Below are 16047 nucleotides of genomic sequence, written 5' to 3' on the forward strand. Positions count from 1 at the left end.
AAGGGGGGGTACCGGGTTGCTGCTGAAGTGGCGAAGGAGATGGAGCAGGTAGAGGGGGTCGGGATGGGGATTTGCCGCTGTGGGGAACGGACAGCGCTGGCCCTAGGGGTCGGGGGGGTCGGGGTGGGGGGGGGGGGGGTCTGGGGTGGGGGGGGGGGGGGGGGGGGGGTGGGGGGGGGGTCGGGTGGGGGGTGGGGGTGGGGGTTCTGGGGGGGGGGTGGGGGTGGGGGGGGGGGGGGGGTCGGGTGGGGGGGGGGAGTGGGGGCGGGGGGGGGTAGGGTCGGGGGGGGGGGTCGGGTCGGGGGGGGAGGGTAGGGTCGGGGCGGGGGGGTCGGGTCGGGGGCGGGGGGGGTGGTCGGGGGCGGGGGGGGGGTCGGGTGGGGGGGGGGGTGGGGTCGGGGTCGGGGGGGGGTCGGGGCGTGGGGGGGGGGGGGGTGGGGCGGGGGCGTCGGGCGGGGGGGAGTCGGTCGGGTGGAGGGGTAGGGGGCGTGGGGGGGGGGGGGGGGTCGGGGCGGGGCGGGGCGGGGGGGGGTGGGTCGGGGGGGGTGGGGGGTCGGGGGGGGGGGGAGTCGGGGTGGGGGGGGAGTCGGGTCGGGGGGGGGGGGGTCGGGTCGGGGGGGGAGTCGGGTCGGGGGGGGGGGGGGGTGGGTGCGGTGGGGGGGGGGGGGGGGGTCGGGTGGGGGGGGGGGGAGTGGGGGGGTGGGTCGGGGGGGGGGGGGAGTGGGTCGGGGGGGGGGGGGAGTCGGGTCGGGGACGGGGGGGGGTGGGTTGGGCGGGGGGGGGGTCGGGTCGGGGCGGGGGGGGTTGGGTCAGGGGCCGGGGGGTGGTGGGTCGGGGGCGGGGGGGGTGGGTCGGGGGGGGAGGGGGGGTGTCGGGGGCGGGGGGGGGGTAGGGTGGGGGGGGCGGGGGTCGGGTCAGGTTGGGGGGGGGTGGTCAGGTTGGGGGGGTCCGGGTGTGGGGGGTTGGGGGGGGTAGGGTGGGGTAGGGGGAGTGGGGCAGGGGGCGGGGGTGGGGGCGGTGGGGGTAGGGTCGGAGGGGGTCGGGTAGGGGTCGGGGGGGGGGGGGTCGGGGGCAGGGGGGTAGGGGGCAGGGGGGGTGGGTAGGGGGGGTCGGGGACGGATTGGTGGGTTGGGTTGGGTGGGTTGGTGGGTGGGTTGGGTTGGGTTGGGTTGGGTGTGGGGGGGGTCGAGTAGGGGGGGGTTGGGTTGGGTTGGGTTGGGTGGGGGGCGAGTGGGGGGGGGGGGGGTGGGTTGGGTGGGTTGGGGGGTTGGGTTGGGTCGGGGGGTCGGTGGGGTGGTTGGGAAGGGTTGGGGGGGGGTGGGGGGGGGGGGGGTTGGGTTGGGTAGGGGGGGGGGTTGGGGTGGGGGGGGGTTGGGGGGGGGTTGGGTTGGGTAGGGGTGGGTGGGTCGGGGGGGGTTGGGTTGGGTCGGGGGGGGTCGGGGCAGGGTTGGGCAGGTAGGGGCGGGGGGGTAGGGGGGGGGAGGTGGGGGTCGGGTGGAGGGGGTAGGGGGTGGGGGGGTGGGTCGGAGGGGGTAGGGGGGGGGGGTCGGGTAGGGGGGGGTGGGTTGGGTTGGGTAGGGGGGGTAGGGTCGGGGGGTCGGGCGGGGGGGGGTTGGGACGGGGGGGTCGGGTAGGGGGGGGTGGGGGGGGTAGGGGTTGGGTAGGGGGGGTGGGCAGGGTAGGGGGCGGGGCGGGGGAGTCAGGGTCGGGGGGTGGGGGTAGGGTCGGAGGGTGGGTGGGGGCGGGGGGGTCGGCTCGGGGGGGGTTAGGGGGGGTAGGGGTAGGGGGGGTAGGGGTGGGGGTGTAGGGCTGGGGGGATTGGGTAAGGGGGGGGGGTCGGGGGGGTTGGGTTGGTCGGGGGGTGGGTGGTCGGGGGGGGGGTTGGGTTGGGTCGGGGGGAGTGTCGGGGGGGTAGGGTGGGGGGGTCGGGTAGGGCAGGGGGGGTTGGGTTGGGTAGGGGGGTAGGGGGGGGGGGTTGGGTTGGGTGGGGGGGTCGGGTAGGGCGGGTCGGGTGGGGTCGGGTAGGGGGTAGGGTAAGGTTGGGGGGGCGGGTAGGGGTACGGGTCGGGGTGGGTGGGGTTGGGTCGGGGGTAGGGTAAGGTTGGGGGGGGTGGGGGGTGTGGGGGCAGGGGGGGGTCGGGGCAGGGGGGGTAGGGGGCAGGGGGGGTTGGGGGGGGGGTAGGGACGGATTGGGGGGTAGGAAGGGGGGTTGGATTGGGTTGGGTTGGTTGGGTGGGGGAGAGGGGGGGGGGGTTGGGTAGGGGGGGGTTGGGTTGGGTTCGGGGGGGGGTGGTTGGGGGGGGGGTTGGGAGGGGGGGGGTGGGTTGGGGGGGGGGGGGGTTGGGGGGTGGGTGGGGTTGGGTAGGGGGGGGGTTGGGTGGGTGGGGTCGGGGGGGTGGGGTTGGGTCGGGGGGGGGGGGTTGGGTCGGGGGGGGTTGGGTTGGGAGGGGAGGGTGGGGGCAGGTCGGGGCGGGGGGGTCGGGTCGGGGGGGTGGGGGGGTGGAGGGGTGTGGGGCGGGGGGGTCGGGTAGGGGGGTCGGGTCGGGGGGGGGGGGTGGGCCGGGGGGGTGGGTCGGGGGGGTCGGGTGGGGTCGGGGGGTTGGGTGGGGGGGGTAGGGGGGGGCGGGGGGGTCAGGGGGGGGAGGTGGGGTCGGGTGGAGGGGGTCGGGGGGGGGGTCGGCTCGGGGGGGGTTGGTTGGGTGGGGGGGTGGGTCGGGGGGGTAGGGTCGGGGGGGTCGGGTGGGGGGATTGGGTCAGGGGGGGTTGGGTCGGGGGGGGTTGGTTGGTCGGGGGGTGGGTAGGGGGGGGTTGGGTTGGGTAGGGGGGTCGTGTAGGGGGGGTCGGGTCGGGGGGGAGGGTCGGGAAGGGGGGTTTGGGTTGGGTCGGGGGGGGGGGTCGGGGGGGGGGTTGGGTTGGGGTGGGGGGGTCGGGGTAGGGGGGGGTGGGGTCGGGTCGGGGGGGGTCAGGTTGGGGGGGTAGGTCGGGGTCGGGTGGGGTTGGGTCGGGGGTCGGGTCAGGTGGGGGGGGGTGGGGTGGGGGCCGGGGGTCGGGTGGGTCGGGTCGGGGGGGGGCGGGTCGGGGGTTGGGTGTCGGGGGTCGGGGGGGTAGGGGTCGGGTTGGGGCGTGGGGGGGGTCGGGTGGGGGCGGGGGGTGGGTAGGGTTCAGGTCGGTGGGGGTCGGGTCGGGGGGGTCGGGTCGGGGGGGGGGTTTGGGTTGGGTCGGGGGGTGGGTCGGGGTTGGGTTGGGTCGGGGGGGTCGGGTCGGGGTGGGGGGGGTCGGGGTCGGGTTGTGGGCGATCGGGGGGGGGGTCGGGTCGGGGGGGGGGGGTCGGGGGGGTCGGGTTCAGGGCGGGTCGGGTCGGGGGGGTCGGGTCGGGTCGAGTCGGGGGGGGTCGGGGGGTCGGGGGGGGTCGGGGTCGGGTCGTGGGGGATCGGGTCGGGGGCGGGGGGGTCGGGTCGGGGGCGGTGGGGTCGGGTCGGGGGGGTCGTGTCGTGTCAGGCCCTGGGAACGGGCTGAGCGGGGGGGTGCGGGCACGTGGCGGATTAAGGAAGGGTGATGACTAGTCGGCGGGGAAGGGGGATAGGTGGTCCCCTGATCCGGCTGATCACCTGGAATGTGAGGGGACTGAATGGGCCGGTTAAACGGGCCCGCGTGTTCGCGCACCTGAAGGGGCTGAAGGCGGATGTGGCCATGCTTCAGGAGACGCACCTGAAGGTGGCGGATCAGGTTCGATTGAGGAAGGGGTGGGTGGGCCAAGTGTTTCATTCGGGGCTGGATGCAAAAAATCGGTGCATGGCGATCCTGGTGGGCAAGAGGGTGTCGTTCGAGGCGTCAAATGTGGTGGCAGACAGTGGCGGGAGGTATGTGATGGTGAGTGGCAAGCTGCAAGGGGAGCGGGTGGTGCTGGTCAATGTATACGCCCCGAAATGGGATGATGCGGGTTTCATGCGGCGCATGTTGGGCCGGATTCCAGATATGGAGGTGGGGGGCCTGATAATGGAGGGGGGGGGGGGGGAATTTCAATACGGTGCTGCATCCGCCACTGGATCGATCCAGTTACAGGACGGGTAGGAGGCCTGCGGCGGCTAAAGTGTTGAGGGGGTTTATAGACCAGATGGGAGGGGTGGACCCATGGAGCTTTGCGAGGCCGAGGGCCAGGGAATTTTCATATTTCTCCCCTGTGCATAAGGCTTACACCCGGATTGATTTTTTCGTTCTGAGTGGGGCGCTGGTTGCGAGGGTGGAAGATGCTGAATATTCGGCGATAGCCATTTCTGACCACGCCCCGCACTGGGTGGACCTCGAGCTGGGGGAGGAGAGGGACCAGCGCCCGCTTTGGCGCTTGGAGGTGGGGCTGCTGGCGGACGAGGAGGTGGGCGGGCGGGTCCGAGGATGTATCGAGAGGTATCTGGAGGCCAGCGACAATGGGGAGGTCCGAGTGGGGACGGTCTGGGAGGTGCTGAAGGCTGTGGTTCGGAGGGAGTTGATCTCCATTCGAGCATACCGGGAGAGAAGGGAGCGGAGAGAGAGAGAGAGATTGGTGGGGGAGATGCTGAGGGTGGACAGGAGATATACGGAGGCCCCGGAGGAGGGATTGTTGTGGGAGCGGCGCAGCCTTCAGGCTGAGTTTGACTTGTTGACCACCAGAAAAGCGGAAGCTCAGTGGAGGAAGGCACAGGGTGCTGTGTATGAATATGGGGAGAAGGCGAGCAGGATGCAGGCACACCAGCTCCGTACGCGGGATGCGGCTAGGGAGATTGGTGGAGTTAAGGATCGGGGAGGAAATGTGGTGCGAAGGGGGGTGACATCAATGGGGTCTTCAGGGACTTCTACGAGAAACTGTATCGATCCAAACCCCTGGTGGAGGAGGGTGGGTGGGGCGCTTTTTGGATCGGCTGAGATTCCCGAGAGTGGAGGAGCGACAGGTGGAGGGGCTGGAGGCACCAGTTGAGCTGGAGGAGCTGGTTAAAGGGATAGGGAACATGCAGTCGGGGAAGGCGCCGGGGCTGGATGGGTTCCCGGTTGAATTTTATAAGATGTATGCAGACCTGTTGGGCCCCCTGTTGGTTAGGACCTTTAACGAGGCAAGGGAGGGGGGGCTTTGCCCCCGACGATGTCTCGGGCGCTGATCTCCCTGATTCTTAAGCGGGACAAGGATCCCCAGCAGTGTGGGTCGTACAGGCCGATCTCACTCTCGATTGTGGACGCCAAGCTGTTGGCAAAGACCTTAGCCACGAGGATAGAGGACTGTGTGCCCCAGGTTATCCACGAGGATCAAACGGGGTTTGTGAGGCGGAGGCAACTGAACACTAACATACGGAGGCTCTTGAACGTTATAATGATGCCGGCGGTAGAAGGGGAGGCGGAGATAGTGGGGGCACTGGACGCGGAGAAGGCCTTTGATAGGGTTGAGTGGGGGTTCTTGTGGGAGGTGCTGGAAAGGTTTGGGTTTGGGGAGGGGTTTGTCAGTTGGGTGAAGCTGTTATATGAGGCCCTGATGGCGAGCGTGGCCACGAATAGGAGGAGGTCAGAGTATTTTCGGTTACACCGAGGGACGAGGCAGGGGTGTCCCTTGTACCCCTACTTTTTGAGCTGGCAATTGAACCCCTGGCTATGGCGCTGAAGGAGTCGAGGAACTGGAGGGGGCTGGTGCATGGTGGGGAGGAGCACCGAGTGTTGCTCTATGCGAATGACCTATTGTTGTATGTGGCGGACCCGGTGGGGGGAATGCCGAAGGTGATGAGGATTCTCCAGGAATTTGGTGACTTTTCGGGGTACAAGCTCAACTTTGGGAAGAGCGAGCTGTTTGTGGTACACCCGGGGGACCAGGAAGGGGGGATTGGTAGGCTCCCATTGAAAAGGGTGGAGAGGAGCTTTAGGTACTTGGGGGTGCAGGTGGCCAGGAGCTGGGAGGCCTTGCATAAGCTTAACCTTACAAGGCTGGTGGAGCAAATGGAGGAGGAGTTTAAGAGGTGGGACATGTTGCCGCTGTTGGCGGGTAGAGTGCAGTCAGTCAAGATGATGGTGCTTCCGAGATTTCTGTTCCTGTTTCAGTGCCTCCCCATCCTTATCCCGAAGGCCTTTTTCAGACGGGTTAACAGGAGCATTACGGGTTTTGTGTGGGCACATGGGACCGTGAGGGTGAGGAGGGTGTTCTTGGAGCGGGGCAGGAATGGGGGGGGGGCTGGCACTGCCCAACCTCTGTGGGTACTATTGGGCTGCCAATGCAGCGATGGTGCGTAAGTGGGTGATGGAGGGGGAGGGGGCAGCATGGAGGAGGTTGGAGATGGCGTCCTGTGTGGGCACGAGCCTGGAGGCGCTGGTAACGGCGCCGCTGCCACTCCCTCCAACGAGGTATACCACAAGCCCGGTGTTGGTGGCTACCCTCAAAATGTGGGGACAATGGAGGCGGCACAGGAGGTAGATGGGGGCCTCGATGGCATCCCCAATACGGGGAAACCACCGGTTTGTTCCGGGGAGAATTGATGGCGGGTTCCTGAGTTGGCACAGGGCAGGTATCAGGAGGTTGGGGGACCTGTTTATAGACGGGAAATTTGCGAGCCTGGGTGAGCTGGAGAGGAAGTTTGGGCTCCCCCCCGGGGAATGCCTTTCGATACATGCAGATGAGGGCATTTGGCAGGTGGCGGGGTTCCCTCTGCTGCTGCTGCCGCGTGGGGTCCAGGACAGGGTGCTCTCGGGGGGGGGGGGGGGTGGGGGGGGGGGGGAGGATCTCGGCAGCGTACCAAGTGATGCAGGAGATGGACGAGGCCTCAGTTGAGGAGTTGAAGGGTAAATGGGAGGAGGAGCTGGGTGAGGAGATTGAGGAGGGGACGTGGGCAGACGCCCTGGGGAGGGTGAACTCCTCTTGTGCGAGGCTTGGCCTCATACAGTTTAATGTGCTGCACAGGGCTCACATGACCGGGACAAGGATGGGCCGGTTCTTTGGGAGTGAGGACAGGTGTATTAGGTGCTCTGGGCGACCAGCAAACCATGCCCACATGTTCTGGGCATGTCCAGCATTGGCGGAATTTGGTAGGGACGTTGTTGAGGGTGGCAGGATCCAGGATCAATCCGGGCTGGGGACTCGCAGTATTTGGGGTTGCGGAGGAGCCGGGAGTGCAGGAGGCGAAAGAGGCCGGTGTTCCTGGCAGAACGATAGAAACAGGCCAGCAGCAGCAGCAGCAGCAACCGGAGGGGGGGGGGGGGGGGGGAATGTTTTGTTGTTTTGTGCTAAAGGGGCGGGCATCGTTGTTCTGTGCCAATGTCAGGCATTAATTCATTTCCTCTTCTGTGTATATGGGGGGGGGGGGGTCTGTCCTGTCTATTGAAGGGACGGGCAGATGTTTTGGGGAATGATGGGTGTCAGTTATCTCTTGCGCTGTGTAATTGGGGGGGGGGGGGGTGGACTGTTCTTTCTTCTTTGTAAAAAAAATAATTCTGTCTTTTTGTTGTTGATATTATACAAAAAATTGAATAAAAATTATTTTTTTTTAAATTGACGAGAGACCGTTCAGGTGCTCTCACTGCGGGACTGGGTTCAGACAATCATCTGCCCTCACTGAACATCAGCGAATTCACACTGGGGAGAGGCCATTCACCTGCTCCAAGTGTGGGAAGGGATTCACTCAGTCATCCGACCTGCAGAAGCACCAGCGGCGAATTCACACTGGGGAGAGGACGTTCGCCTGCGCCCAATGTGGGAAGGGATTCATTCAATCATCCGACCTGCAGAAGCACCAGTGGCGAATTCACACTGGGGAGAGGACGTTCGCCTGCGCCCAATGTGGGAAGGGATTCATTCAATCATCCGACCTGCAGAAGCACCAGTGGCGAATTCACACTGGGGAGGCCATTCGCCTGCGCCCAATGTGGGAAGGAATTCACCCAGTCATTTAGCCTCACTGTGCATCAACGAGTTCACACTGGGGAGAGACCGTTTACCTGCTCCAAGTGTGGGAAGGGATTCACCATTTCATCCAACCTGCTGAAACACCACGAGGCCACAAGTAACCACAGTGATTGGATTTTACTGTTCCTCACATTCAGGACTGAACCATGTTCATTTGGGTCTCTTTCTGCTGATGACAAACTCCAGCCCATTTACAGGGGCTAATATTCTGGCTAAAAGTCAAATAAATTAGATTTGTGTTAAATACGCAGTGTGTTGAAACTTTTTTTAATAAACAATTTTAATGAGGTAAAACAGTAGAATTACAGAATAAGAAAACAAAAGGACTGTACAGTAACAAAGTACATAGTGCAATTGCCGTAGCCCACCCCACCCGGATCTGCCTAAATGACCCCCGATACCACGTTCCCGTGCCCCCCCTGCTGACGATTAAATCTCCCCAAAGAAGTCAATAAGCAGCTGCCACCTCCGGGTGAACCCTAACAACGACCCTCTCAAGGCGAACTTGACTTTCTCCAAGCCAAGGAAACTCGCCATGTCTGACAGCCAGGTTTCCGACTTCGGGGGCTTTGAGTCCCTCCAAGATAGAAGTATCTGTCTCTGGGCTACCAGGGAAGCAAAGGCCAAAATGTCAGCCTCTTTCCCCCCCTGGACTTCTGGTGCCACTGAAACCCCAAAAATCGCCACCTCTGAACCCATTGCCACCCTCGTGTTCAATACTCTGGACATGACGCCTGAACCCCTACCATTATCTCCTAAGTTTTGGGCACGCCCGAAATGTGTGGATATGGTCTGCCGGTCCTCTGAGACACTTTACACCTGACCTCTATGCTGAAGGATCTGCTCATCCGGGATACTGTCATGTGGGCCCGGAGGACGACCTTAAATTGAATCAGGCCAAGCCTGGCACATGTTGCAGTCCCATTAACCCTGCTCAGCGCGTCCGCCCACAGGCCATCCCCCTCCCAACTCCTCCCATTTATGTCTCAGCTCCTCGGTCTGTGTCTTCTCCGCCCCCATGAGCTCCTTGTAAATATCTGAGGACACTTCCCTCCCCCACCCATCCTCTAGACACGACCCTATCTTGGATCCCATTTAGAGGTAAGAGTGGAAAAGATGGCACCTGCCTGCGCAAAATGTCCCGCATCTGAGTATACCGGAATTCATTCCCCATCGTCAACCCAAACTTGGCCTCCAGCGCCCTCAAGCCAGGGAAGCTCCCTTCCAAAAACAAATCTCCCATCCGCTCAATCCCAGCCCTCCGCCATACCCAGAACCCCCATCCAACCTCCCCGGGGCAAACCAAAGGTTGTCACATATCGGGGACCAGACCGATGCTCCCATTGCTCCCACGTGCCTCCTCCACTGTCCCCAGATCCAAAGGGCCGCCACCACTGGTGGGGAAGGGCCCTGGCGGGAACGGCAGAGACACCGTCACCAACGCCCCCAGACTGGTACCCTTACATGAGGCTGCCTCCACCCGCTCCCAAGTCAACCCACCACCCACTTCCTTATCATGGCAATGTTAGTCGCCCAATAATAGTTGCTGAAATTCAGCAGTGCAGTTCGGTTCCGCTCGAGCATCACCATCTTCACTCCCGGGACTTGCCCGCCCACACAAAGCCAAAATGATCTTGCTTACCCTCTTAAAAAAGGAATGTGGAATGAAAATGGGGAGACACTGGAACACGAATAAGAATCTCGGGAGGACCGTCATTTTAACTGTCTGTACTCTCCCAGCTAACAACAGCGGGAGCGCATCCCACCTCCGAAACCCCTCGCATTTGATCTACCAGCCAGGACAGGTTCAGCTTGTTCAGTTGACCCCAATCCCGCGCCACTTGTATTCCCAGGTACCTGAACCTGTCACCAACTAACCGGAACAGCAGCTCCCTCAGCCGGTCCCCTTGGCCCCTCTCCTGAACTACAAACATTTCACTTTTTGTCATATTCACTTTGTACCCCGAAAACCGGCTGAATTCCGTCCATCCCCGCCATCAGGTCTGAAAGCCCCCCCCCCCCCCCCCCCCCCCCCCCCCCCCCCGAACCAGCCCCTCTGAAGCCCTCAGAGCAATTGCCAGCGGCTTTATAGCGCAAACAGCAGTCGGGAGAGTCTCGTCCCGTCCCACGGTGCAGTCTAAAATAGTCGGAAATCGCCCTATTGGCCTCACACTCGCCTCCGGGGCCTGATATAGCAGCCTGACCCAGTCGATAAAACCCACCCCAAATCCAAACCGTCCCAGCACCTCCCATAAATAGTCCCACTCTGCCCGGTCAAACGCCTTCTCCGCATCCATTGCCACCACTACCTCCACCTCCTTTCCCGCTGGGGACATCATGCTCACATTGAGCAATCTTCTTATAGTCACCACCAGTTGCCTATCTTTAACGAACCCTGTTTGATCCTCCCTAATAACACTCGGCACACAATCCTCAATCCTAGTGGCCAAAAGCTTTGCCAGCAGTTTAGTGCCCACGTTAAGAAGGGAGATCGGCCTATAAGACCCACACGACTCCGGGTTCTTGTCCCGTTTTCATATCAAGGAGATGGTGGCCTGCGACATTGTCTGGGACAGCACCCCTCTGTCCCTTGCCTCATTAAAAACCTTGACCAGCAGCGGCCCCAATATCCCGGAGAACTTATTATAAAATTCTACTGGGTACCCATCCGGCCCCGGGGCTTTACCTGACTGCATGGCCTTTATGCCCTCAAATATCTCCTCAGCTCCGATCGGGGTGCTCAGCCCTTCTACTAGCTCCTTACCCACTTTTGGGAATATCAGGCCGTCTAAGAAGCGTCTCATCCCCTCCGGCCCCACAGGGGGCTCCGAGCTATAGAGTTTGCTATAAAAGTCCTTGAAAGCCCTGTTCACACCCGCCGCATCCCCCACCAAGTTACTGCCTCCATCCACCACTTTACCTATTGCCCTAGCCACCTCCCTCTTTCTGAGCTGCTGGGCCAGCATCCTGCTGGCTTTCTCTCCACGTTCATATACCGCACCCCTCACCTTTCTGAGCTGCTGGGCCAGCATCCTGCTGCTTTCTCTCCATGTTCATATACCGCACCCTCACCTTTCTGAGCTGCTGGGCCAGCATCCTGCTGCTTTCTCTCCATGTTCATATACCGCACCCCTTGCCTTTCTGAGCTGCTGAGCCAGCATCCTGCTGCTTTCTCTCTATGTTCATATACCGCACCCCTTGCCTTTCTGAGCTGCTCCCCTGCCTTACCCGTGGACACCACCCCAAACTCCGGCTGCAGCCTCCTCCGTTCCCTCCAGAGCTCCGCACTCGGGGTCCCCGCATATCTCCCGTCAATCTGCAGGATCTCCGCTAACAGTCGGTCCGTCTCTGCCCTTCCATCTTGTCCCTGTGAGCCCGGATTGAAATCAGCTCCCCTCTCACCACTGCCTTGAGCGCCTCCCACACCACCACTGCTGAGACTTCCCCCATATCGTTGACCTGCAGGTAGTTTTGTTTACACTTCCTCACCCTCACACACCCCTTCATCCCCCAGCAGTCCCACATCCAGCCTTCACTGCGATGCTGGAACCTCTCTACACTCACCTGTAGCTCGACCCAATGTGGGGCATGGTCGGAAATGTTGATCGCCGAATACTGCCCATCCACCACCCCTGTCAGTAAATCCCTACTCAGTATTAAAAAATCGATCTGGGAGAAGACCCGATGGACGTGCGAGAAAAGGACAACTCCTTCCCTGTCGACCTTCCAAACTCCCATGGGTCGACCTCCCTCCATCTGCTCCATGAACTCTCTCAGCTCTTTTCCCATTGCTGACACTCTGCCCGTTTTTGAGCACGACCGGTCCAGGCCTGGATCCATAACTGTATTGAAGTTCCCTCCCATAACCAGCTTGTGGGAATCCAGGTCGGGTATCTTCCCCAGCACCCTCTTTATGAAATCCACATCATTCCAGTTTGGTGCATATATGTTGACCAGGACCACCTTCCTCCCTTCCAGCTGACCGCTATCCATAATGTAGCGACCTCCCCCGTCCGAAACAATACTACCCCACCTCAACCTGCACCCGCTTGTTCACCAGAATCGCGACCCCCCCCCCTGGTCATAGTATCTAGCCCTGAGTGGAATACCTGACTAACCCAGCTCTTCCTCAACCTAAGCTGGTCCACTGCCTTCAGGTGCGTCTCCTGCAACATTAACACGTCCGTCTTTAGAGCCCTAAAATGCGCGAACACCTTTTGCCCTCTTCACCGGCCCGTTTAGCCCCCTAACATCCCACGTGACCAGCCTATTTGGGGGGCACCCCCCCCCCCCTTGCCGGTCAGCCATCCCCTTTCCTGGGCCTGCCCCCAGCCCCTGCCCCCAGCCCCTGTCCCGTGCCTCTGTAGCCCCGCCTCCTGGCAGCGCCCATCCCTGACCTCTTCTCCACTTCTAAAATGAAGTCCCTCCCTTGTCAGCCAAACACCCCCGCCCCCCACCCCGGAGGGGTCGGACCTGGCGGCCTACGTAGTTGTTGTGCTGAACTCGCTGATGGGAGCTGGGTCCTTCCAGGGGCCCCTGGAGTTGGAGGGGGCCCACAGAATTCTGGCCAGGAGGCCCAAGCCGAACAAGCCGCCGCGGGCGGTGTTGGTCCGGTTTCACCGGTTCATGGATCATGAATGCGTGCTCCGGTGGGCCAAGAAGGAGCGGAGCAGCAAGTGGGAGAACATGGAGGTGCGGATCTTCCAGGACTGGAGTGCGGAGGTGGCTACGCAGAGTGCCGGGTTTAACCGGACGAAGGCGGTGCTCCACAGACGGAGCGGGAACTTTGGCATGTTGCAGCCAGCGCATCTGTGGATCACCTACAAGGATCGACACCATTATTTTGAGTCCCCGGAGGAGGCGTGGGTCTTTGCGCAGGCTGAGAAACTGGACTCAAACTGAGGGTCTAAGATGGGGGATGTTGTATGATAATGTACTTGTGTTTGCTCTGTTTAATGCAAGATGTGGCTTGGCCTTAGGGTGGGTGGGGTGATGTTGTTATGTCTTCTTGTATGGGTCTGGTGGACGGGTTCGGGCAGGGAGGTAAACGGGGAATGCGGGGAGCTGGTGAGGGGGACTGGCAATGGGAGTTGCACTAGAGGAGGCGAGGTTGGGCAGGGCGAAAGCGCGGGCTTTTCTTGGGTTTCCCGCGCTGTGGGATGGTGGGGGCGAGTCGGGGCTGAGAAGCGCGGGTCATTGCTGGCTGTTATTTTCCCACACAAGAGCGGGGGGGGGGGGGGGGAGGGGGGCCTGCTGATGGGCACGAAGGAGGAGGGGTAGTCCCACGTGGGGAGGAGTCGGAGGTAGGGCGGGAGTCGCCAGGGTCAGCAGAGGTTAGCTGGGTTATCTGGCTCACGGGAGTGCTCTGAAGGGAGAGGCGCGGCTAGGAGGGGTCCTAGCCTTGGCGGGGAGGGGGGGGGGACCGGGTTGCTGCTGAAACGGTCAGGAAGGAGCTGGAGGACGCAAGGGGTGCTGCAGGGGGGCTTGCCGCCGTGGGAAACTGGCAGAGCGGGGGACGCTGGCCGGTGGTGGGCAGGGGAGGGGGTATGGCTAATCGGCAGGGGAGGGGGGCAGGGAGCCCTCTGATCTGGCTGATAACCTGGAATGTGAGGGGGCTGAATGGGCCGGTCAAACGGGCCCGGGTGTTTGCGCACTTGAAGGGGCTGAAGGCGGATGTGGCCATGCTCCAAGAGACACACCTGAGAGTGGCGGGCCGGGTTCGGCTGAGGAAGGAATGGGTGGGCCAGGTATTTCACTCAGGGCTGGATGAGAAGAGTCAGGGGGGGTGGCGATCCTGGTGGGAAATAGGGTGTCGTTCGAGGCGTTAAATGCGGTGGCTGACAGTGGCAGGAGGTATGTGATGGTGAGTGGCAAGCTGCAGGGGAAGCGGGTGGTGTTGGTGAATGTTTACGCCCCAAATTGGGACGATGCGGTGTTCATGCGGCGTATGCTGGGCCGCATTCCGGACCTGGAGGTGGGGGGCCTGATCATGGGGGGGGGGGACTTCAACACGGTGCTGGATCCCCCATTGGATCGATCCAAGTCCCCAATAGGTAGGAGGCCAGCGGCGGCTAAGGTGTTGAGGGGATTTATGGATCAGATGGGGGGGGGGGGGGGGGGGGGGTGTGGATCCCTGGAGGTTTACGAGGCCAAGGGCCAGGGAGTACTCATTTTTCTCCCACGTGCATAAGGCCTATTCGAGGATTGATTTTTTCATCCTGAGCAGGAGGCTGGTTTTGAGGGTGGAGGATGTTGAATACTCTGCCATTGCCATTTCGGATCATGCCCCACACTGGGTGGACCTCGGGCTGGGGGAGGAGAGGGACAAACGTCCGCTCTAGTGCTTGGAGGTGGGGCTGCTGGCAAATGAGGAGGTGGCCGAGAGGGTTTGGGGATGTATTGAGAGGTACCTTGAGGCCAACGATAACGGGGAGGTCCAAGTGGGGACGGTCTGGGAGGCATTGAAGGCGGTGACTAGAGGGCAGTTGATTTCCATCTGAACCCATAGGGAGAGGGGGGAGCAGAGGGAGAGGTAGAGACTGATAGGGGAGATGGTGAGGGTGGATAGGAGATATGCGGAGGCTCCGGAGGAGTGATTGCTGGGGGAGAGGTGTAGCCTTCAGGCCACGTTCGACCTATTGACTACCAGAAAGGCGGAAGCTCAGTGGAGGAAAGCACAGGGGGCGGTGTATGAATATGGGGAGAAGGCGAGCAGGATGCTGACACACCAGCTCCGAAAGCGGGACACGGTTAGGGAGATTGGGGGAGTGACGGATAGAGGTGGGAAGGTGGTGCGGAGGGGGGTAGATGTTAATGGGGTCTTCAGGGACTTCTATGGGGAACAGTACCGGTCTGAACCCCCGGTGGAGGGGTGTTGAATGGGGCACTTCTTGGACAAGCTGTGATTTCCGAGGGTGGAGGAGGGGCAGGTGGAGGGACTGGGGGCGCCGATTGAGCTGGAGGAGTTGGTTAAAGGGATAGGGAGCATGCAGTCGGGGAAGGCGCCGGGGCCGGATGGGTTTCCGGCTGAATTTTATTAAAGGTATGCAGACCTGTTGGGGCCCCTGTTGGTCCGGACCTTTAACGAGGCAAGGGAGGGGGGGGGGGGGGGGGCTCTGCCCCCAACTATGTCACAGGCGCTGATTTCCTTGATCCTGAAGCGGGACAAGGACCCTCTGCAGTGTGGGTCATATAGGCCGATCTCGCTGCTAAATGTAGACGCCAAGCTGCTGGCAAAGATCTTAGCCACAAGAAGAGACGATTGTGTGCCGGGGGTCACTCACTAGGACCAGACGGGGTTTGTGAAGGGAAGGCAGTTGAATACAAACGTACGAAGGCTCCTCAACGTTATTATGATGCCGGCTCTGGAAGGGGAGGCGGAGATAGTGGTGGCATTAGATGCGGAGAAGGCCTTTGATAGGGTTGAATAGGGGTATCTGTGGGAGGTGTTGGAGAGGTTCGTGTTTGGGGAGGGGTTTGTCCGTTGGGTGAGGTTGCTCTATGAGTCCCCGATGGCGAGTGTAGCCACGAATAGGAGGAGGTCGGAGTACTTTCTGCTGTACCGGGGGACGAGACAGGGGTGTCCCCTGTCCCCCTTGCTCTGTGCGTTGGCAATTGAGTCCCTGGCCATGGCGTTGAGGGAGTCAGGGAACTGGAGGGGCCTGGTGCGGGGTGGGGAGGAGCATCGAGTGTCTCTTTATGCGGACAACCTGTTGCTGTATGTGGCGGACCCGGTGGTGGGGATGTCGGAGGTGATGCGGATTCTTAGTGAATTCAGGGGCTTCTCTGGGTATAAGCTGAACCTGGGCAAGAGTGAGTTGTTTATGGTGCATCCGGGGGATCAAGAGGAGGGGATTGGTAGGCTCCCACTGAAGCAGGCAGGGAAGAGTTTCAGGTACCTAGGAGACAAGGTGGCTAGGAGCTGGGGGGGCCCTGCACAAGCTCAACCTCACAAGGTTGGTGGAGCAGATAGAGGAGGAGTTCAAAAGGTGGGATATGTTACTGCTGTCACTGGCGGGGAGGGTGCTGTCCATTAAGATGACGGTGCTCCCGTCGGGGGAGGGAGAAGTGTGTACATGGGTTTGTGGGATGTGGCGGGTGTTATCTCTTTCCTTTCTGTTGTTTGCTTTTTTTTGTTT

At 62.1% G+C, this 16047-nt stretch overlaps 1 protein-coding gene across 1 annotated transcript in view; it reads left to right on the forward strand.

Moving 5' to 3' along the window:
- Nucleotides 1-7656: 7656 nt before the first annotated feature.
- LOC119960317 (gastrula zinc finger protein XlCGF26.1-like) overlaps nucleotides 7657-16047 on the forward strand; it is a gene marked incomplete at its 5' end in the record, with an annotated part of 38679 nt that continues 30288 nt past the window's right edge. The window contains one exon of the mRNA XM_038788055.1: nucleotides 7657-7848. Within this exon, the coding sequence (XP_038643983.1) occupies nucleotides 7657-7848 (192 nt within the window). The remainder of the gene's footprint in view (nucleotides 7849-16047) is intronic.

This window comes from Scyliorhinus canicula, unplaced genomic scaffold (genome assembly GCF_902713615.1).
Source record: "Scyliorhinus canicula unplaced genomic scaffold, sScyCan1.1, whole genome shotgun sequence".
In the NCBI taxonomy this organism is placed as follows: domain Eukaryota; kingdom Metazoa; phylum Chordata; class Chondrichthyes; order Carcharhiniformes; family Scyliorhinidae; genus Scyliorhinus; species Scyliorhinus canicula.